We start from the raw sequence: 23364 nt of genomic DNA on the forward strand, positions 1-23364 counted from the left end.
ATGCGCGCGCGCGCGCAGCATGCATCGCTGTAGAGACTGTTACTAAAATTAATACAATCCCTCTCCATAATCTCAACCCAAAATACACCTTTACATTGCAATCATAAACCGTTATTATTATGAAAGACTTCTCCAATCGTTCTTATACAGGTTACTATTTCTTGGCCAATACATTAACTTTCTTATTCTTCTGAGATATAGAGAACTGTGAACCTAAGACATGCAAGCAAACATCTTAATGCTATTGAATTCGCTAATAAAATATCAAATTAATTTTATATTTGTGTCTCAGAACTAACTTTTAAGACAGTTTCCTTCAAGTTCAGACAGGGTTTCTAATACAGTGGGTTTCATGCGGTTTGGCAAGTACAGTAAAAACTTTATAATGCGGCATTTAGTTTTACATGATACATCTATATTCACAGGATACATAAACAAGCTTATGAGAGTAGGGTATAAACAATAATATGATTGTTTTTTATTTATTTTCTGAGACTGATGACTGATGGTTTGATGTGGTCCACAATTTTTGTTCAATATTGAAGTGGTCTACAATCTGACAATGTCAGAGAACCACAGACAACCACGAACAGTCACAATATTTTTGACTGTACCTGGTTAAGTACATCATCTAGTCATTTCAAAACTAAACATCTTTGTCATGCTTGAAAAGTACACTTGTGCTATATCTCCTGTAAAATAAATGTTTGAAAATTTGTGTAATAAATTGACATTCATATTTTTAAGTGTGGCTAAAGAGTCTTATGCTCATTATTTACTTGATGAAAAACAGTAATTATTACAAGTTTAAAGTAACTATTTTAGATCTGAATATATTGCAAAATGTAATCTTTCTGTAATAGCAAAGCTGTATTTTTAGCATAATTACTCAAGTCTACAGTTACACGATCCTTCAGAAATCATTCTAATATGCTGATTAGCTGCTCAAGAAACTTTTCTGATTATTATCAAATGTCGAAGATGTTGCTGTTTAATATGTTTGTGAAACTGATACTCTACCATTCAAAAGTTTTGGGTAAAATGTATTTAAATAAAAAAAAAGAGAAAGAAATTAGTACTTATATGTACTAAGCATGCCTGCTTGATCAAAAGTGACTGTAAAGACTGTTATAATATTTCAAAACCTTTATATTTTAATTAAATGCATCAAAGAATCTTGAAACATCAAAGCATGCACAGAAACATTAGCTGCTACTTTTTTCAGAGTCTTAATTATTACAAACTTTTACACCAGTAGTGTACAGAATACTAGTGTACACACACTTGTTTGGGATTTTAAGTAAGCCTTATGTAAGAGTAATACTTTATTTTAGTCGATCTTAACTAACTAGCATGCATATTACTAGAATATTAGCCATTTATTAGTAGTAGATCTTAATACCTCATTCTACACGACCTTATTCTACATCCCTAATTCTACCCAAAACATAAATTTAACTACTTTACTAATTATTAATAAGAAGCACATTAGGATTTTACTGAGGGAAAAGTCATATTCTAAAATGTAAAATGTAAATTACCCAAAACTTTCCTAACACACATTAACCTGCTAAACATTAATAAACAATATCTGACTCTCCATACAACTTGAAATTGCATCATCATTGTACCTAGAAGTTATTTCGGTGTAACGGCTTTAGTGATAATTACACCAAGCATTTTCATCATCCACCAAAATGTAACAAGACAACACTAATATACAAAAATATTCAAACAAATTAGACAGTTTATTATAAAGTCTATTAATATCCATATGATGATAACACTAGAGCCCAGCCATTATCATTTAAAAGGCATCAAAGAGATGCTTCAGAAACCTGTACAGTACCAGCCGCTTGGCAAAATGCCCTTTAAAGCTGATGTTCATGCCAGTAGAATGAACTGAAATCCCTAAAGAAGACAAAAGCAACAGAATTCGTTTATCTACACGCACAAGGTTTAGTGCAAAACAACACAGCCTGACAGAAGTGTCATGACGTTAGAGGAGGTAATCTGGTTTTTGGTGAGCTGATCACAGAATATACACCAAATACTGATCCAGTAAATACACAAATCTAAGTCACACCCTACTAGATCGTTAAAATGGACTATAGCATACTGAAAAGGGATAAAATGATTTGCCCTTCATAAAAGCCCACCATATTATATAAAACACTATGATCTTTCTTTTATTGTAACAGTTATTAATATAAAACTGGTTATGGTTTTAAATAAACACTTGAAAGAATAAAAATGGCGATTAGGTTTAAAGGTTATCTTTCTAGGTAGCTCTAACTATCTACACTATCCAGAAATGTTCAAAGATTTTAATTATTTCCTAATAAGACTAAACGCTGCAATGCAGCTTAATATTAGTGGTTTATTCCAGTGTATTAAATCCAAATGCCTTTGGTTTAACACATTTTCAGTTCATAGTCAAGAAAAAGTGGTTTAGTCCATCCGGATTCAGTTCGGAAAATGATGATTGGTTATCGTCGGATGCTGCTTGGCCTGGAACTGTGGACAGATATTAGACGTGAGGAATTAGATATGTAACCATTTTAACAAGAATTACACAATAGATTGTTGATTGTGTATAATATATGTGACCCTGGACCACAAAACCAGTCTTAACTGTCAATTTTTCGAAATTGAGATTTATACATCATCTGAATAAATAAGCTTTCCATTGATGTCTGGTTTGTTATGATCGGACAATATTTGGCCGAGATGCAACTGAGTGTGAAATCTGAATCTGAGGGTGAAAAAAACATCGAAATATTGAGAAAATCACCTTTAAAGTTGTCCAGATGAAGTTCTTAGTTTTGTTGTCTAAGTTTTGATGTATCTACAGTAGGAAATTTACAAAATATCTTCATGGAACATGATCTTTACTTAACATCCTAATGATTTTTGGCATAAAAGAAAAATCTGTAATTTTGAAACATACAATGTATTTTTGGCTATTGCTACAAATATACCCCAGCAACTTAAGACTGATTTGTGTTCCAGGGTCACATATTTTAAAACAGGCAGCAACATTCAGCAGTTTTCTGAAATTTTAATCCCTCTCAGTCCATCCAAGATGCAGATGAGTTTGTTTCTTCATCAAATTTGTAGAAGTGTAGCTTTCAATCACTTGCTCACAAATGGATGCTCTGCAGTGAATGGGTACCGTCAAAATGGGAGTCCAAACAGCTGATTAAAATCAACACAAGTAGTCCACACCACTCCAGTCCATCAGTTAATGTCTTAAGAAGATTTAAACTTCAAAAAATACAAATCCTATATCCATAATATTGCTTTCTCCAGTCAAAAAGTACCTCTTCTGAATCAAGAGAGAAATCTGCACTGATCAAGAACTGTTTACAGTCCAAAATAGTTCTAAACAAATATGTTGGTAGATTTTGATGGAAAAGAACAACAATGGATGGACATCCTCCACTAGAGGAAACGTTTTTACACATTACAGACTCATATATTTGTCCAGAAGTGAAAGTTTGAAATGAAAATGCTTTAATGATGGATTTGTTTCTTACAGACACACAGCTTTTCACTTCACAAGACATCTATTGATGACTGGAGTGATGTGTATTACATGTGATGATTTTAATCAGCTGTTTGGTCTCTCACTCTGACGGCACCCATTCACTGCAGAGGATCCATTGGTGAGCAAGTGACATAAAGCTACACTTCTCCAAATCTGATGAAGAATCAAACTCATCTGCATCTTGGATGGCCTGAGGACGGGCAAAGTCTCAGTAAATTAGATTTTTTTGTTTTGTTTAGCATTTAGAAACAGATAACTGTGAATTGCTGCCTGTTTTGGCAATTAACAAACCTTAAATTGTTTTTTATTTTTTTTTGAAGAAACGTCAAATTGTTGGTCATATACAACTAAATGACATAATAATAAACTGAAAAAGACTTCATAAGGGAATATAATAATTGAAAAGGTGTGTTGGTACCCAGGATACGGCGGAGGTGGGGCATCATGTGGTCCATTGATGGCGATGGCCTGTTCATAAGAAGGTAAACCTTGAGCATCGGGGCTGACATAGGCGTCTGTTTGAGGAATAGGGTGCAGAGAGACCTCCTCCAGTCTCCGGATGATCACAGAGGCATTGCTTCGGTTGGATCGACGTCGGAATGAACTAAAAGGCAAAAACACTGCAATCAGTCTCTCCAATCCCTACAGATAATGACAAACTCTTAGCATAGTTCTCAACACAGAGAATGTGTTATTGTAAAGCCTTACCCTCGGAAGCCATAGTCTTTATTCCTCCCCTGGCAGAAGTACCAGATAAGGAGGCCAACTATAACAATAAAGACTCCAGCTGTGATGATGCCCACCAGCAGTGCTGTCACATCAACTTTTGATTGGGATTCACCCTTATCTATCAATACAGGTGGAAATAGCTATCAAAAATCTAATAATAAAATGCAGATTTTATTTGATGACATTATTATTTGTTTATATATGACAGTGCTTTGTGCATGAATTCTTTGAAATAATGGAAGTTAGTACATACACTACTGGTCAAAAGGATCCTGTGACGCTGAAGACTGGAGTAATGTAAATTTATCTTAGCATCACATGAATAAGTTACAAAATATAAAGTCATTTTAAATAATGTTTCACAATAAAGCTATTCTTACTGTATTTTTTATTAAATAAATGCTATCTTGGTTTAAGCTTAAGAGTCTTCTTTTTAGAAACATTCAAATAATCTTAATTCCAAACATTTTATTGGCAGCATACATGTAAAGGATTGCACATATACGGAAAGCAAAAAATACATTTTTTTTTTCAGAATGAAGAAGTGGTTTAAAAAGAAGTGGAACTTTAGTGAACTGGGAATATTAAAATAACATGCAAAGAACTCTGGATGAAGGGGTTTCTTTCAGAACAGATAAACACTTGACTGAGAAGATGAAAAGATTTCAGTGTTTTGTTTTTTGCAATTTCTGTTAAGGGGTGTATGCATGACAAAAACTCACCCTTTGTATATTTCTTCCAAAAGGCATCCTGTCAAATCAAAAATTTAATGCGAATTAAAAATCATGTCCGGTATGAAATTAACAAATGGGTGTTGTGTGTTGATGTGAAGGGAGTGTGTCACTCCGAACACACTCTGGCATCACGTTTTAATCATCATCTTTATTTGTACTGCCTAAAAATGAGCTGTCTGCCCAAATCCAACCCATGGGTAAGTACACATGACAATGTCGTTTAACTAGGAGTGCTTGTCACAGCCTGTGTGATGAATAAAATTAATTAGCCAAGAATAATAATAATAATAATGGGATTACTCAGCTGTATCAGGGATATTCTCAAAGACTTCCCGAGCCTCCTCGTAACTGCACACCTCCTCGTAGCACTCTCGTTCTAGATTACCTGGGGTCAGGATCTCAAAGTCGAAGCGGTTCAACAACAGGCGACGTCCTAAAAATGTGTTGGCCTCCTGGTCCACAACAAACACTACACAGGACCAATAAATGTGTCAAATAAAACAGTGTCATGCAATAATCAAAAGTAATGTTACATATATTGAAACCGACTTTGATAGAGATATAAAGTTCATCTGAACATAACCAGAAAAATATACTGAAATGAAGTTATGGATATCATTATCGTCACTTTATAATAGGCTTAGTCTCATAAACCTAAACATATAATATCTTATCCTATCTTAGATCATGCTAGGATTTTAATAAGAGTATATGCAGTCATTATTTTGTTGAAAAACTAAATGGTAATGTTTAAAAGCATTGCACACCTTTACTGTCTTGATCTGGTGTTTGAAGGGTTTTTCTCACACATGCACAGTGTCCACATAAAGTGAAGTGACACAGCAGGAGGACAAATATCAGCATTTCTGGTCAACTGCAGGGAAAAAAGACAAAAATCGGGTTACTCAACGACAAGGAACACAGACTTAATACTACAAAGCTTACAAAAATTAACCATGGTATTACTACAAAAAAAAAAAAAAAAAAATAATAATAATAATAAAAACAAAACTGGTTACTATGGTTTAAAAATATTGACTGATTTTGCAGCGGTAACCATAGTTTAACCATGGCATTTGAAGTAAAACTGTGATTATACAAACTTATTGAATATGCCCAAAAAAAAAAGAAAACAACAACAACAAAATGTTTAATACAATTTTACTATAATAAAACACCATGGTTAATTTTCGTAAGGGAAACACACACACACCCATATTGTGTTAGTTTAGAAGCTGAAATTCCAGTTGGATCTGAAAAAGGCCTCAGCTTTAATGGTCGAAATCGAAAGAAAGTGAAGGAAGCTATCAAAGTACTTACCTTTCAGCGTTAGTTTATATTTCCAGAGAATAACGCTAGCGTTCGACTTTAATTAATTTCCACAGAGCACCTGAAGACATTCATGGTTTGGACGAAATGTTATTCGTGTTTCAGGAAATTAACGTTACAGTTTCCGTTTACAACACACACACACACACACACACACACACACACACACACACACACACACACACACACACACACACACACACAAAAGGACAAAAAAAAAGGCTGAACTGGGAAACACCTGCTCAGACCTGAATAATCGATCGAGAACAAATCCCGAGTTCACCGACACATACTATGGCGAAGGATTAGCTCATGAATATTTATTACGTTACATGACGTTCGCGCAGAACGCCCACTGGCTCAGACGTTCTCAGCGGATTCTCAAAATTTTCACATTTATGTAACTGAAAAAAAACACGTCACTGTATGTTCTCATAACACGTCAAAAGCCCTATTCGGACGGGATTAGTTTTACGGGGGTAGATGGAGTAATGTAACTTTACCACAGGACGTCTGTAATATTGATGTCCTATTCGGACTAGATTAGAAAGTCTCAGTAAAACAGTCAGAAGTGGGAGGGGTTACACGATTACGCAGCGCAGTCACCTCCCTCGTCTCAAACACGCACCTACACTTGTGTGTTCTGCTTTGGTTGCCAGATCCGCGTAACCAAACCAGCCCAATGGTCATTAAAAACTAGCCCAAAACCATCCCAATGGCCACCCACAGCCCAAATAACAACAAATAATGAGCGAAATCCTTCCATCTTTAATCCACTGAAAAAAATCAAGTCACAAAAAGTCGTTTTAAGTAGCCCAATTATTAACTCCACCTAAAGGCCGCGGACCTGGCAACACAGAGTCGCGTGCGACATTGATTTCTCCGTCAGTTTTGTGTTCTTAGCAAAAGTTTTTCTAATGTTAATACTACGATGCAATGCATATACATTCAATCAATGTAAATGAATACACCAACAATTACAGTAAATTGTTAAAATTTAAACTTGCACGTGCCTAGCGACGCCCCTGATGGTGGTGTCTGATTTTTTTTAAGTTTGACTATATATATATATATATATATATATATATATATATATATATATATATATATATATATAAAACACACACACACTTACCTTATACATTATATAATAATATATAATAATATATATATATATATATATATTATAATATTAATAAAGATATATAAACAAAGATTTGGGTCCAGTTAAACGATTTATTAACGCAATTCATTACATTCTGATGATTGGATTCTGTTGGTAATTGGAAATTAACTTAATACAAACAGAAGTTCCGTGCTTCTGAGAACTGCTTGTGACCTTTTCTTTAATGGTCTGTGTCGTCGTATGCAGGATAAACTTGAGGTTTGCCATTGATTTGTTCCACCGCCTAGAAAGCAAGTGAATGCTTCTTCAAGCGCTTCCATATTTAAAAAAAACGCGCAAAATTACAGGAAATGACGAAATACTACCGTGTATATTTTCAGATGGTCTATTCGCACGGGACTAGTATTACCTGAGGTAATTTCTCCGGACCTTTTTACAGAAGGTAAAAGTCGCCGTAATCTTTACTGACATTGTCCGTGATGATTACTGACATGGAGCATTCGGACGGGACTAAAATCACCGAGAAGCTCTGATAAAAATTGCTTTACCCCACGTCCTTCTGTTAAACTAATCCCGTCCGAATAGGGCTAAAGAATATTATCATTCCCACGCGAAACTGCATGGGTGCTTTCATTTACTCTATTACAGAGGTAAATGAGGTTTACTTTAACATTTCACATCTATCCTGTCAGTGCTAAACAAGCTTACATTCATGATGTTTGTCATTTTTGTAATACTAAAGTTTTGATTTTAATTTTACTTTCTTAATTTTAATTTTCATCTTTATTTGACCCTTTATTTAACTTTAGCTTGCTCTATTCTTTTTCTATTCTATCTGTTTTCTTTTTATTTATTATATTATTTAAAAGCCCTTGCTTCGTGTTCTGCGTTTAAGCTAACTGAGACTTGTTATAGCACTTGTGTATCATTGCACTTTTGTTGTTTTTGATTGCTTCCATTGTCCTCATTTGTAAGTCACTTTGGATAAAAGCATCTGCTAAATGAATAAATCTAAATGTAAATGCAATTTTGATTTTAACTTTAGTAAATATGTTTCCACCACTATGAAGACATCATTAGCCTATATTTTATGAAAACAAAAGAGACAAGGATCTCGGGCACATTAACCTTTTAGTTTGTTTACCAAATTTCATATTTGCAAATAAGGAACAATAAAATTATAAATATATATTATTTTGTGTTCTACAGAAGAAAGAAATTCATACAGGATTGGAATAGCTTGAGCCTGAGTAAATAATTTTCTTTTTTTCTTATCTTTTTATTTCTTATTTGGGGTTTTATTGTTTCTTTTTAATCCAGCCACAGGTGGATGTCACTTTCAGGAACCACTAGATGGCAATGAAAACTTGCTGTCCACAGTTCTTGTGATTAAAAGCAAATGAGCAAATGTTTAATTTAATTTTCATAATCGTGTGAATCAAAACATTCTCTAAAACGAAATGTAAATAGTAACACAAAATATTAAACAATTTTTTTAATGAGCAACAATTTAACCATTAATTATTTCCTGAAAACAACCTTTGACCTTTATTTTTAAGTATATAGTTTACTCTTGTCTGATTCTGTTATTTATAATATCACTGATATACTATTATATATATATATATATAAAGGATTGTTTTTTATGTATTTTTTGTTTAGCTAGGCTATGTTATTATTTTTCAACTAGCTCAATTAAATAAATAAATAAATAAATAAATATGTATATATGCATTTATTTACAGTCAACACCATTAGAGAACACCACTAGCACAAAAATGAAAAACTTGTGTATACTGAGAAAAATAACAATTTCCAGTTTTCAGACTTAAGCTGACATCTAAAATTCAGATTGTAAACTGGAGACTAAAGCACTCTGTCTGACCCTTGAGGAGTCCAGTGTATAATTACAGACTGCATGCTTGTAATTAACCTCAGTTATTTCTGTTCCAGACAATTCCCAAGAGCATTGTTAAATGTACAGAAGCACGTCTTTAACTATAAAAAAACATTTACCAGAACCACATGTATGTTCATGTCATCTATGAAACATTAACGAGGCTCTCAAAGCATTACCATGCAGCTGATAAGATGACTTTATGCTCCATGGAGACCGCAAAAAATAATTACATTTTTATAAATATCTTGAACATATCAAACAGCACAGACAAACCTCATCACTTTATAACCTGATTGCCTCATATCTATGCTTTCTGGGGAAAGCAACTCCTCCTCTGCCTCACCCAGATGATCTCCAGCCAGGAAAAGTCCCCAATTTAACAGCAGTGATGTATTTGTGCTCCTCCTGGAGACTGGTGCTAATTGAACAGTAATAGACTGCACTATTTCAGCAGGGGTCTGGACTCTGTTGCAGCGGCATACTATGGCAAGCTGTTTTAACATTTAATCCGAAACCTACTAGTATCTATTTTAATGCTATCCAACTTTGCTTTCTGTCTAACTACTGTCCTATCGATTAAAGACAAAAAAAAAAAAAAAAAAGTTGTAATGAATGATTCAATGATTCATAAATACTTCACTTGATTCATTACTGGATGAATCAGCATTTTTGAATGAATCTCTTGAATAAATGATTCAGTGACAAATAAATTTTTTAATAGGTCACTTGTCTCCACATACTGGAGAGACGATGTAATCGACAAAATCAAACATTATTTGAAGTGCCAGTTACTTTCAAAAGGCGATTTGCTCTATTTTGATCGTAACCATAGACATCAATGTTTATATCTGACTTTCATCCCAGTATTTCTGTGATAATATGAATGAGTGATAGATAGAAATAATACTGTGGAGTTGAAGAGACTCTTTGTGAAGCTATCTATCTATATCTGCTATAATCTGCAGCACCAGTGCAAACACAGATTTGAATGTTCCGGTAGGATTTTTTCAATGCTAGTAGCTAAAAATGAGTGGGCTTACTAGTAGCATGAAAATATATTCTATACATTTTAAGGAATAAATTAGGGTGACCATACATTCACTTTTTTCCAAGACATTTCCTCTTTATGGACTTTAAAAATGCAAATTCTAAATCGCTCAAAATGTCCAGGATTCAGCTCTTCTTCATCTCTCCTTACTCTCCACCCATGAACAGTCAAAGTTGACTCCAGCAGTTAGTGTTGGATGCAGGGTTGTCAAGCCTGCATTTTTTCCCATGGAAAATGGCTACTTATACACTGTTGTCATTGATAACCCCACCTGCCCTCCCATTTGCATCAACTTCTACTGTTGCATTTACCCTTTTGAACTACATTAACAATACTTTTTGTTGGTTATAATAAACGACTAGGAACAATTATTTTTAACAAAAAACGCTCAGAACAAGAAATGCGTTACACTTTACTGTGTGGATGTTCAATAACAGGTGTGTCTCTTCTTCAGTAAAAGAAAACAATTCAAAACATATGCAAAGTGCTGACTGACACTGATCACTGGCGGGTGCGGTGTTCTCTGATTGACTCGGGTACACACAGTGTTAAACAGACCCGGGACCCGACTGACCATTTAAAATACAGACCCAAACCCATACTGGTCCCAGGCGGGGTCCCGGGTGATTTTTTTCCAAGTAAGACATGTTCCTGGATCAACATCAAAAATTCAGACTTAACCCAATCCCTACCCCCAGGGGCGATTCTAGGATTTTGATTTTAGGGGGGCTCAGCCCCCAATAAGGGTATGATTAAAAAAATATTATTTGACTATTAGGGTAGGGTGGTATGCTACTAACCTTACTGCAATCCACTATTCCATTGTATTTCCTGTATTTCAAATACGGGAGTAGGAGTACTGACTGAGCCATATACAACACTGTTATAAAAAATAATTAGTGGATGTGACCCCTAGAAAATAGGGAATGTCGATATTTTTACAATGAAGACCTCCTGATTCATTCACTGTACTGTACAAACACACGCACACATGTTTCCAGTACAAACACAACATTTTACTGTTTGCATTTCTATGCTCACATACAAACCTCAGATAGGAATTTTTTCCTTTGACGATACCACTGCTTTTTCTTATAAAATGTACAGGGAAATTGGCAGACAATTAAAACAATGTCAGGGTTCAATGACTGAAATGAATCTTGGGAACACAGTGGTATTGTGTGTGTGAGAGGCTGTCTACGTTGTATTCTCACCTGACTGTTGCTCATTTGCAGACCTACTCCCGCACGACAAGAAAAAATGGCGTATATCCATCTACAATGAAATATAAATTATTTAAGTTTTTTAGCTTTTTAGCCTTTATAATCAACAATACGGTTGGATATTCATAAAGTCACCCCATGAAAATTGATGTCATTTTAAGTATTTTAACTAACCAGCTAATATTCATTAAGAATATAGACAAACCATGTATTAATGTAATTGTCTATTGGCAATATGATTAATCTGTTCTATATTTATTTCTATTTATTAAAAATAACAACATGAATTATCAATTTGCCACTTCTATAAATCAAGTACAAATCTAGTATAAATAGCATAAATCAAGAAAATCAAAAATCCCTTTACTCTATGCTTACTCTAATTTATGTATCATGATTCATTATGACTTAATACAAAACTATATTTAATAATACAAAACAAAATAACTCCATATTCTCTCTCTGGGCCATCTAGTGCTTTCAGACAATGATGTGTGTCTCATTTCTGTGCATGGCTGCATAATGTAGGCTAATATCAAAATACATAATAATATGTCTGTAATTTTAAAAAGTAAATGAAAATAAATCATGATCGTTTTCTGAATCTAAAGTATGTTTTCATGGGTGTTAATCACTTCATTTTTGTAGGAAAAAACGCAGCGAAACGTATTGGTATTGGATGAGAAACCGAGCCGTCCCGTGTGCTCCCAATGCTCCAGTAACATTACATTATGTAAACTGCAATGCATTTATGACAAAGAACTGCACCGATGCAGATGTAATTTCATAGCATTAGCAATCTATCAATAAATGCACGCACACACGACACACACCTTGTAGTCTCTGATGTTCGCTCTGCTCGGCGCCCCTGCAGATTGAAAAATGCGCTAAATCCAAGCAGACTCAGATAAGGGGAGGAGCCGAAACTTGACACAGCTTGCCGCCGTTTCAAATTAGTTTTTTTAAAGGGGACTGAAGCGATCAAAAATTTATTAATCAAATATTTTTTAAGGGGGCTGGGCAGAGGTTTAGCGGGGCTGAAGCCTCCCTAAAAAGGGCCTAGTGACGCCCCCGCCTACCCCTAAACCTAACCGTCCCCATAATTTATTCCTAAAATCAGTGGGAAATGATATCTGATTAACAAGAGTGTAGAAGCACCCAACCCTGACCATAAGCCTAAAACTTGCTGAAAAGTTATCCCTCGATTCTGATTGGTTGATGTCAGCAACATCTTACTGTGTTTATGATCAATATGCATTACAGTAACTGTAAAATATATATTTTAGGTATGGAGATGACTACTTTAACCCCCCTCCTCGTTTGCATCCTGCCTCCACTGTCTTTTTTGACAGTGGTAATCCTAATTAAATGTTAAGCCGGCTTGCCATAAGCGGCCCGCTGCACTGCACTGAACACGTCTGTCCACACCGGACCTTGCAGTGAACTGATACAAGAGTCACATTCCTGTCTTTATCTGCTGTAAGACCAGACGACGGTGAACTCGTCAGAACCCCGCTCTGCTCTGGATGAATAATGACGGATAACTGGGGTCTGCTGCTGGAAATGCGATAATTTCTCTACAGTGGGAATTACCTCCTGCTATGTTACTGAATTCATGTTTTAGACCGTCGGAAGTATGCCAAGTTTACAAACGCGCGCGGAGGAAAAGATTTATTCTGTTTATTTTGCGCTGAAATTAAGATATCGACTTTCATCAGCTTTGGCAGAGCATTTTAAGCTCAGCGGAAGATCACTCAACTATTACCCAATTGCATGCAGGCGTTTTATTAAAAACAAACAGGTTATCACACACAAAGTTATGAAATATGAACAGAGAGCCCCCAAAAAGCAAACTTTAGAAAAAGTCTGAAAGTCACTGAATTAGGCCTAGACATTAAAATATGAAACCATGTGGAATTTATTTTAACGAAATATAGCACAGAGCAGTGTTTTGCAAGAGGAAGTTTAGAATCTTTGATCAAATACGGATGTATATAATAATAATAATAATAAATATATATATTTTTTGTGGACACATTAATGTTCTTATATTTTCGTTTTAGAAAAAAATTATTTGAAAGTGGAAATATAAAATTTGACCATGGGATATCCTGGCCCCAAAACAACCCCCTGAATGTTATTATTTTAATACTTTTAATTGTCACGAATGGTGTTATTCAAAATTTAGATGTTTCAGTGCATACTCTTCATGATTAATTTAAACCTATGGGCTAACTGAATTAAATTATTTAATTTGAGTGCTACTATTACATAACCTCAGGTAAAATATGGGCAGCTTTCAGATGAATCTCTTTTGTTCATCTTCAGTTTTTCAATAATTGAAGCAAATTGCAAAAATTTCTAAATTAAAATAGCTGATTTAGGATTTTACATTAATAACAAATAATTTATTTAGCAATAATTCAGAATAACAGTTTTTTTTTTTTTTTTTGTAATGACAAACATGATAACTACACCTGTGTGAACTTAAGGATAACAGAACTGACATCATACTTCATACATCCTCTAATGCAATGAAATTCATTTTTAAGTGTGTCTTAAGAGCCTAAGAGCTCTTTGGGGCCACCGTATAACCAGAGAGATAAGAAACATTAGCTACGACTTCTCTCAGAGCAGAAATATGATTCACCCTGTATCAGATCTTGATAAAGCGGGGTCATGAAATCGGACACGGTAGATAGAAACAATGAAGACATAACTGGTAAATCTCACACAACACATCGTTTGGGCATGAACCGTTCACCTGGGATAGTGAGTGCAAACAGAGAGAGGAAGGAAGAGGGAACGTTTTGCATTTGATTGAAACATTTCTCACATAATTTATCTTGACCTTAAAGTGTTCAGCATCAAAATCAACGTTCTGAAAATGTGTTGAATTTGACTTGCATGTTTTGGAACTATTATCATGTCTAGAAAGGATTAAAAAAATGGCTTATCTCATTTCAAGAGCTCATCTTTGACTTACTAAATAAAGACACATGTAGTTGAATCTAGTATTCGGTCTCTCTCTTACTCACTTCCAATTTCTGCAGGCCATTCCCTTCATCATTCACATCTCTTCAGCCTTTGACACTCAATTATGAAGGTATTCTACCTCAATGTAGTAAGTCACCCAGGTACTTTGTAAACTTCTGGACTTGCTGCTGTGTCCAAACCCTGTTATTTGCGCAAATTTGGATGCTGCCAAGGTGTCTTCCTGAAGTTTAAGTTAGTGGTCACTGCATTTACATTACTCATACTTAAAGCAATGACTAGAACAAATGCAAATCATGAGGCTTGGAGACATTTCCCAAGGCGTTTAATGTCTTTAGGTTACTCATGTAATAAGTGGGATAACGTTCAATCATTCAGTCACTATAATAAATAAACCCTTTCAGAGTGATAAAACACCAGTGGACCCTGAAGGAGGTTCGTTTTACAATAATGACCATCTGCCTGTCTATTATCCTTTATACAGCACTGAGAGTGAAGCAGAAACATGGTCTTCATGGGTGTTTTATTGGATGTGTATTGAAACAGAAGCAGCAGTCTCAGGCAGAAGGAGAGAGCGTCTGAAGGCTGCTCTTCACAGAAGCCAGATTCTGTTTCCAGGAGCACAGTGTGTCATGCAGCTGCTGCCACTGCTGCTTGCCAAAGGTGCGGTGTGTGCTGTGGCTACAGGAAAGAGAGTCAGAAACCGATCACGTCAGTCTGGGCTCCAGACACAACCATAAGTCTATTTGTATGTTTTTAAATTAGTCTGAAATAGAAAAAAAGGTAATGCCTTACCTCACCACAACCTTCCGCTGTGTCTGGTCAATCTTGCAATAGACCATTTTGGTCCGAACAGCTAGAAATTCACATGAAGACACAGTAAGTATGTTTGTGTGGTTGTACAGAAACATGGACGCAAAGCTTCTTTAACATTCTATTTATGTACACCGTTGAGCTTAGGATTTACTTTATTGTCCCAGTCAGAGGAATTGGTGTTGGACATAAATGACCACATGCAGACAGTGACAAAACAGTTACTCTTCAAATACACTGAGCTGAAATAGTCTGCAAAGGTAGAGCAGAGCCGTACCGTCAATGACGAAGGCCTCCACATCTTCAGCACCGATCTGCAGCTCCTGCTGCATGGTGTCGAACGAGATCTCCTTCATCTCTACTGCCATGCCCATGAACGTCAACAGCCTCATTTTTGCCATGTTCTGCTCATGAGACAAACCTGAACACACAACATGAAGCATTCGGTATTTAATTTGAGCTTCAATGCAACATTACGCCACTGGACTGTGCTTTAAATAAGTAAAATGCTTCTAACACAAGCTTGCTTTATTTTTTCTATTCTATTTTCATTTTATTATATATATATATATATATATACACACACACACACATATATAAAATAAAAATAAAAACCTTGCTAGACTTATTAGGACTGCACAATTAATCGAATTTCTAATCGTGATTACAATTATGGATGCCACAATTACGTAATCGTTTAAAGTCCACTTATGTTATTCTGCATGCTTAAGATGTTTTTTCTTTCTACATGTTATCGTGGGTTTTTCCCATTATTTAAATTTTAGTTTTAGTATAACTTTATATCATTAAATATTTTTACTTTTTTTTTTTATAATTTAAAGAAAAAAACAATCCGATGCATAGTTGACATTTGAGGCTTAATACTACAGAAAAGCACCAAAAGAATTACAGTTTTCAGCTTGTTTATTTGCATAATAAAATACAGCATGTAGTTGCATCAAACAACGATATAAACATTCAATGTAAATTGTGGTAACCAATTAATAATTGCAATTACAATTTCAAGGGAATAATCGACAATTATGATTTTTGTTATAATCGTGCAGCCCTACTTGTTACAGCGCTTGCACATCACTGTCCTTTTGTTCGTTTTGATTGCTTCTATTGTCTTCATTTGTAAGTTGCTTGGATAAAAGCTTCTGCTAAATGACTAAATGTAAAAAAAAATATATGTATTTTTTATTGGCAATTACTTCAGGCTATCAATAGTCATAATAATTATCAATATTTTGTTGTTCCTGTTTCAATGAGATAATATGCAAAAATTCTAATGGGAAAGATACGCTGAAAAATTGGGATGGGAAAAACACTAGCTATGTTTCCATCCAAAGATCTGAATTAAACTTATTAAATTAAACTCATCCAATGAGTCAAAGAGAACAAAATGCGCATGGAGGAATATATTCGGGAAATGGGTTTCAATAATTTATGCACATTTTTTCTTATTGGATAATAAGTTTATCCTACTCCAATATGCACATAGGTTTTTTTATGTGCATTTTTAGAATTTATGCACATCAAACACAGCTACTGTTACGCTCTATTAAGATGTTATTGGATGTAGGTGAAGAAAATGCTGACAGACTACAAATATTCACCGTTTCACCCTCTCAACAGAAAATCTGTTTACATTAATTATAAAATCATCAAACGAGAAGGTGATTGAGCCGTTCTCTTCTGGGTTCAAAGGTTAGATCAACACTTGATCAGGACTGGTCTGAGCTGGCTGTCGCTGCTCAATGGCAGGGAGGATCCTGCTCTAATTAACGTTTGTCTTTTAAAAGAGCCAGAACTGCTGAGACTCAAATTCCAGCGGCCCAGTGACACCACAGATAACAAACACGTGTGAGAGCCAGTGCCGAACACATTACTGCACTTAAAAACAAATACAAGATGAGCAATGCATAGAGGCCAGTTTTCAATATGGAGCAACACTCATCATTGCTAATGCACGGTAGCTTTAAAAGTGAGTTATATTAGATTAACCACAGTATAAAACAAATGCCTTTTTCTTTTATGCAAATGAAAAATGAAAATAACAAAATAAAATTATATGAAGAAATAAATGTAACAAAATATATAATGTGACCCTGGACCAGGAAACCAGTCATAAGGGTCAGCTTGATGTAAATTGAGATTTATACATTTACATAGATCTATACATCCCATGAAACCTGAATAAATCATCTTTACATTGATATATGGTTTGTTAGGATAGCACAATATTAGGCTGAGATACAACCATTTGAAAATCTGAGGGTGAAAATCTAAATATTGAGAACATCGCCTTTAAAGTTGTCCAGATTAAGTTCTTAGCAAATGCATATTACTAATCAAAATTAAGTTTTGATATATTTACAGTAGGAAAAAATCTTTACTTAATATCCTAATGATTTTTGGCATAAAAGGAAAAAAAAAGATAATTTTGACCAATACAATGTATTGTTGGCTATTGCTACAAATATACCCCAGAGACTTAAGACTGGTTTTGTGCTCCAGGGTCACATATGAATAAATAATGTATAATGTTGTTTGGTGTTTTAACACCATGCGAGCATCCTTGGCTATTTGAAATGGTATAAAAGTGCCATTTAAAAACTAGTATAAGGTTTTTGCAGTTTGAGATAGAAACTCTAAAATTAATATGGAGTCCATAGTTAAATATCTCTTCAAAAGTGTTTGCTGAGTAATAGAAGTTCCTTAGAGAATTTAACCAGCACAATAATAAAACATAAGACATACTGAACTCAATCGCGTAGAGCAATTGATAATAAGAACTAAACTAAGCATTTAAATGTGCTATAATATATATATATATATATATGCGCTGTAATCATAATTAAGATAGCAGATAAACGGTCTTGAATTTTTTTCATTATGTACCAATTACCGTATTTTCCGGACTATAAGTCGGACTTTTTTTTCATAGTTTGGCTGGTCCTGCGACTTATAGTCAGGTGCGACTTATTTATCAAAATTAATTTGACATGAACCGAGAGAAATGAACCAAGAGAAAACATTACCGTCTACACCCACGAGAGGGTGCTCTGTGCTTTTGTAGTCTACCCCTGAAAACAGAGCGCCCTCTCGCGGCTGTAGACGGTAATGTTTTCTCTTGGTGCTTGGTTCAAAATAAATGTGACTTATAGTCCAGTGTGACTTATATATGTTTTTTTTCCTCGTCATGACATTTTTGGACTGATGCGACTTACAATTAGGTGTGACTTATAGTCAAAAAAAATACGGTACTTATAAATGTAGTACAATCCAAAACAAACAAAAAAAAGATTATTTTAAATAATAGAATTTACACTTTGTGTGTGTACTTTGTGTTTTTGTTTATTAGAGTGTCATGGTCAAGACTGAATCCTATAAAGATGTTCAGACTGTACTCACCGAGAGACTCAATGAAGTCTTTGTTGCTCTGGTAAAACTTGACATATGCAGCAAGCTTTGCACTGACAAAGATGGTCAGGAGCTGGAAGGAGAAAGAGGTGTTTTATTCACAGAGTTTCTGAAAACCATTCAAAGGCTGTATTCATTTAAAAAATAATAAGAATAAATCGACATTTTCTTACATCGTGGATGAGTTCTCCCTCCAGGAAACGCACTGGTTTCAAAGCCAGGAGGTGGTCGAAGAGATAGGTGCTTGGGTCTTTCAGGGCACGGACGATGCACCTGGGAGAGCAGAATGGAAATTACTAACAAAGACAAAAGCAGATCTGACAGAGACCTGAGGAGAGAAGGTCATACCTGTGTGCATCCATTCGGGCTTGTGAAGCGTTGTCCTCTGTGTAACTGCCCAGTAACTCCACCATCACTTTAGCTGCAGCTTCACTGAAAGACACAAGAGTGCAAGGTCAAATAAAGAACAACCCCAAGCTGCCTGGACACAGCTGACCTGAAATCAAACGAGCACAAACCTCTTCTTGCAGTCGACCAGCGCGTCATACACCAGACGGAGCAGAGTGTGTTTCTTCTCTGTATCCAGATTCCAGTCTGTGATCCACTTGCGCACCTGCACAGAACACAAAAACCCAATCATGCTGGGAATATCCTTTCCTAATTACATGAATACTAAGAGAAACGTTTGAGGGTTGAAACTAATGTTGGCTATACAGTTTAATCTCACAAAGAAATGTTCAGATCACAAGCATATAGAAAGAGATCAGATAGAATCAGATATAGGGCCGGGACTTGGTTCTGTGCATCAGTTGTTGATTGGATGTCCAGATATGGGCGTGGCACTCAAGAGGAAGATAAACATGCATTTAAGAAAAATGCAACATATGCACAGATAAGGTGTTTACAATATGATCTAGAACATGCATTTGGAAAAAGCCTACCTAAGAAAATTAAACCTAGGTTATATTGATACAACAACAACAAAAAAAAAAACATTTCCACCCCAAATTCTCATTACTGTAACAAACACATTTTACTGTACTTGCCTCATTTACTCATTATCTTTACTGTAATAGTCACAGCAATCAGGACACTTTTTTTTAAATCACTAACAAATGCAGTTTACAGATGCTTTTAATACACTGTACAGATTTTTTTTACATTACAGTAGGCTACTAACTGGAGAAAGAGGGCTTAATTTTTCACTTCATTTTAATTATGAGATGAAATATGAGCTGGACATTTCAAGACTCTTTAAAATATCTTGTGATGCATTTCAAAAGCAGGACAGGAAACACTATGATATTTCTGACATGATGTCCATACCTGGTCCAGCTCTGTAGGTATGAATGCAATGGCATTGCAGGTGGCTGCCACTTTAATCAGACTGCAGTACACGGTGTGCCTCACCGTTGTGTTCTCGTCCATACCGTGGAACAGATTGCTCAAGCTAGAAACAAAGAGTTTAATTAAAACAAATGGACAAGGTCAGGAAAAAAAAGATTAAAGGGATAGTTCTCCCAAAAATGAAAATTATGTCCTTATTTATTCACCCTCGTGTCGTTCCAAACCAGTTAGACCTCTGTTTATCTTCGGAACACAGTTTAAGATATTTTAGATTTAGTCCGAGAGCTCTCAGTCCCCCCATTGAAGCTGTGTGTACGGTCTACTGTCCATGTCCAGAAAGGTAAGAAAAACATCATCAAAGTAGTCCATGTGACATCAGAGGGTCAGTTAGAATATTTTGAAGCATCGAAAATACATTTTGGTCCAAAAATAGCAAAAACTACCACTTTATTCAGCATTGTATCTCTTCCAGTTCTGATGTGAGTGCATTCACGACACTGCTGACATGTTTTCTGGTGCGCCCAATAACAAAGATAACGCGTCAACAGCGCCGTGAACTCTCTCACAACAGACCCGGAAGAGAAGACGATGCTGAATAAAGTCGTAGTTTTTGCTATTTTTGGACCAAAATGTATTTTCAATGCTTCAACAAATTCTAACTGACCCTCTGATGTCACATGGACTACTTTGATGATGTTTTTCTTACCTTTCTGACAGAAAGCTCTCGGACTAAATCTAAAATATCTTAAACTGTGTTCCAAAGACTAACGGAGGTCTTACGGGTTTGGAGCGACATGAGGGTGAGTAATTAATGACATCATTTTCATTTTTGGGTGAACTAACCATTTAATTTCAACAATACGAGTGAAAGCACTCACAGCTGCATCCTGAGCGAGGGCCGCTCTCCCTCACGAAACTTCACCAGCTTCTCACACAAACTCTCGATGAGAGCCTCCTGCTTCTCCGTCTCCAGAATCAGCAGCAGAGAGACGATGCTGTTCATCACGCTCTCCACATCTGCAGAGAACACCACAGCGATGGAAACGTTCTTGTAATGCTTAGCATGTAACACATAGTTTGTAAATCTTTAACTTCAGTTCTGCCATACCTTTGTCATCGTCTTTGAGGCACACGTCACAGGCTTCGATGATCTGCGCCAGATCCACGTGCAGACCTCCTTCTGAATTCTCCTCCGAGATCTCCGCTCCTTTAGACTTCAGATAGGCCCGGAGCTCTGACGCCTGCAAGTGAATCAATACACAAATAAAGCCAGCTCTTACAGTGATAAAATCATAACCCCACCATTCTGCATCACCAAAAACCGCCCGAGCTCTTCAGACAGGTTACACTCGGTGTGGAATTAACTTAGTGGGTTGTTAAATGTCTGTTGTCAATAACAAAAGCAGATACGTGACTACTGGTACATAATATCCTGTTGATATTAAAGTGTTCCTACCACAATGCAACCAAAACCTCAAAAACAAGTGAAATAATACGTATGCACAAAAATTAACCGCTGAATGTGTTATTCCTGTACCAATACGTTGTACTGAGATCAGCTAAAGGCTAACATAAGTTAGCATCTACAAAGCGTGCTTCCGCGAAAATGCTTTTTCTTTGTTCAAATACGTGTGTAATAACGAAAAATGCTTATGGACTATTTAAACCTACCTGATCCTCCTCCGTTACATCGATAAACGCCGGGACACTCATATTATTTAATATTTTAAGAGCAGAGATAAAAATCCACGCTCGCAGCCTCGGTTCACGGCCGGAAGAGGATCTGTAAACTAGCCGGCGCTGCTGACGTACTTCCCTTAAAGGGACAGTGCAACTTTTCTGTTCATTTGCGCGAGTTAGTGAGTTTGATATAATTAACATTTAAAATTAACAACTAGCATATACAACAGCTTATCGTGTTTTTTTTTTTACAACTCTGCTGCAGGAAACAGAACTAGTACTATATTGCCCTTTGCAGTACAAAATGCAGATCTGAATAGATCTGTTCAGTGTCCACCCAAAACTGACGGCAAGCTGTTTACATGACGTTATGAATATGTTGTTTTTGTTTTCAGTGAAAAAAAAGACTCAGTGTAAGTTTTTCAGTGACCAGAGGTATTAAGCTATAAAATGGCATAGCACAGAGTTTTTTCAACCTTTTATATATTATATATTTTATAAAAAACATTTCCACCCCAGATTCTTATCACTGTAACACACAATTTTAATGCAATTTCTTCATTTACTTTAGAGTAAAAATCTACTCATTTTCTATACTGCAATAGAGTCACACCCATCAGGATGCAGCATTTTTTTTAAAATGACTATCAAAAGCAGTTTACAGATGCATTTAGTATAGGCCTGCTGTACAAATATAGTATATATTACATTACAGTAGGTTACTACTAAGGGGCTTATTTTTTTTACTTTGAGTTAATTATGAGATGAAATACGAGCTGGACATTTCTTGGTTGTTTTCGACTTAGCAGGCAAGGACATACTATGAATATTTTTCAGCCATTTAGATGCCCCTAAATATGATCACCCTCAAAACCCCATTTTTTTTAAAGGTAGTAAGGGAACTATATATTTTTGTTTATAAACAACCAATTTATACCGTCAAATAAATTAATATGATTGTTCTAACTGAGTGAGTGAGATGAACTTGAGAACTGAATTAGTAAATGAATTAGTAATTTACTAATTAACAACTTTTAAAGCAGGTTCTTTTTAATTACTTGCTTGATCTAGGTGACAAATAAAACAATTCATTAGCAAATCAGATTTATTCACCGGTCAGAGTTCAACTCACTGATTCAGGGATCTGTTTGCAGCAGTTGCTGAGTTCACTGCTCACTGGGGGAGATTGGCAGTGAGCAATGATGAATAATTACTACTAATAATAATGACTAATATTTGCATAAAGCTATTGTATGACATTAGGAGACTAGGAGGAATACACACAGCACACAATAGGCCTGGACTACTAGTAACTACTTAATCATTATTATAATTGTATATGTCACCTGGGTAAAAGAAAAAAAAAAGAATGATTTCTGAGTCTATAATTACTTTTTTTAAATTAAATAAATACATTTTATTTCTTATTCCTTTTCCCCACTCATTCATTTATCTTGTGTAAAAA

General features: G+C 35.4%; 2 protein-coding genes across 2 annotated transcripts; both read right to left on the reverse strand.

Moving 5' to 3' along the window:
* Nucleotides 1-1729: 1729 nt before the first annotated feature.
* LOC132101240 (transmembrane gamma-carboxyglutamic acid protein 4-like) lies at nucleotides 1730-6500 on the reverse strand. The gene is made up of 7 exons (XM_059506015.1): nucleotides 6334-6500; nucleotides 5781-5887; nucleotides 5319-5482; nucleotides 5002-5029; nucleotides 4259-4397; nucleotides 3969-4154; nucleotides 1730-2517 (listed from the first exon to the last, which is right to left on the reverse strand). Exons 2-7 carry the CDS (start codon nucleotides 5875-5877, stop codon nucleotides 2490-2492), a joined length of 642 nt encoding a protein of 213 aa, XP_059361998.1. The 5' UTR covers nucleotides 5878-5887; nucleotides 6334-6500; the 3' UTR covers nucleotides 1730-2489.
* An 8637-nt stretch (nucleotides 6501-15137) lies between these two features.
* On the reverse strand, nucleotides 15138-22040 carry eif3m (eukaryotic translation initiation factor 3, subunit M). The gene is made up of 11 exons (XM_059506020.1): nucleotides 21891-22040; nucleotides 21328-21460; nucleotides 21098-21236; nucleotides 20199-20322; nucleotides 19391-19485; nucleotides 19221-19304; nucleotides 19046-19145; nucleotides 18864-18945; nucleotides 15724-15867; nucleotides 15429-15489; nucleotides 15138-15314 (listed from the first exon to the last, which is right to left on the reverse strand). Exons 1-11 carry the CDS (start codon nucleotides 21930-21932, stop codon nucleotides 15191-15193), a joined length of 1128 nt encoding a protein of 375 aa, XP_059362003.1. The 5' UTR covers nucleotides 21933-22040; the 3' UTR covers nucleotides 15138-15190.
* Nucleotides 22041-23364: the final 1324 nt, after the last annotated feature.

The sequence above is a fragment of the Carassius carassius genome, chromosome 23 (assembly GCF_963082965.1).
Source record: "Carassius carassius chromosome 23, fCarCar2.1, whole genome shotgun sequence".
Taxonomy (NCBI): domain Eukaryota; kingdom Metazoa; phylum Chordata; class Actinopteri; order Cypriniformes; family Cyprinidae; genus Carassius; species Carassius carassius.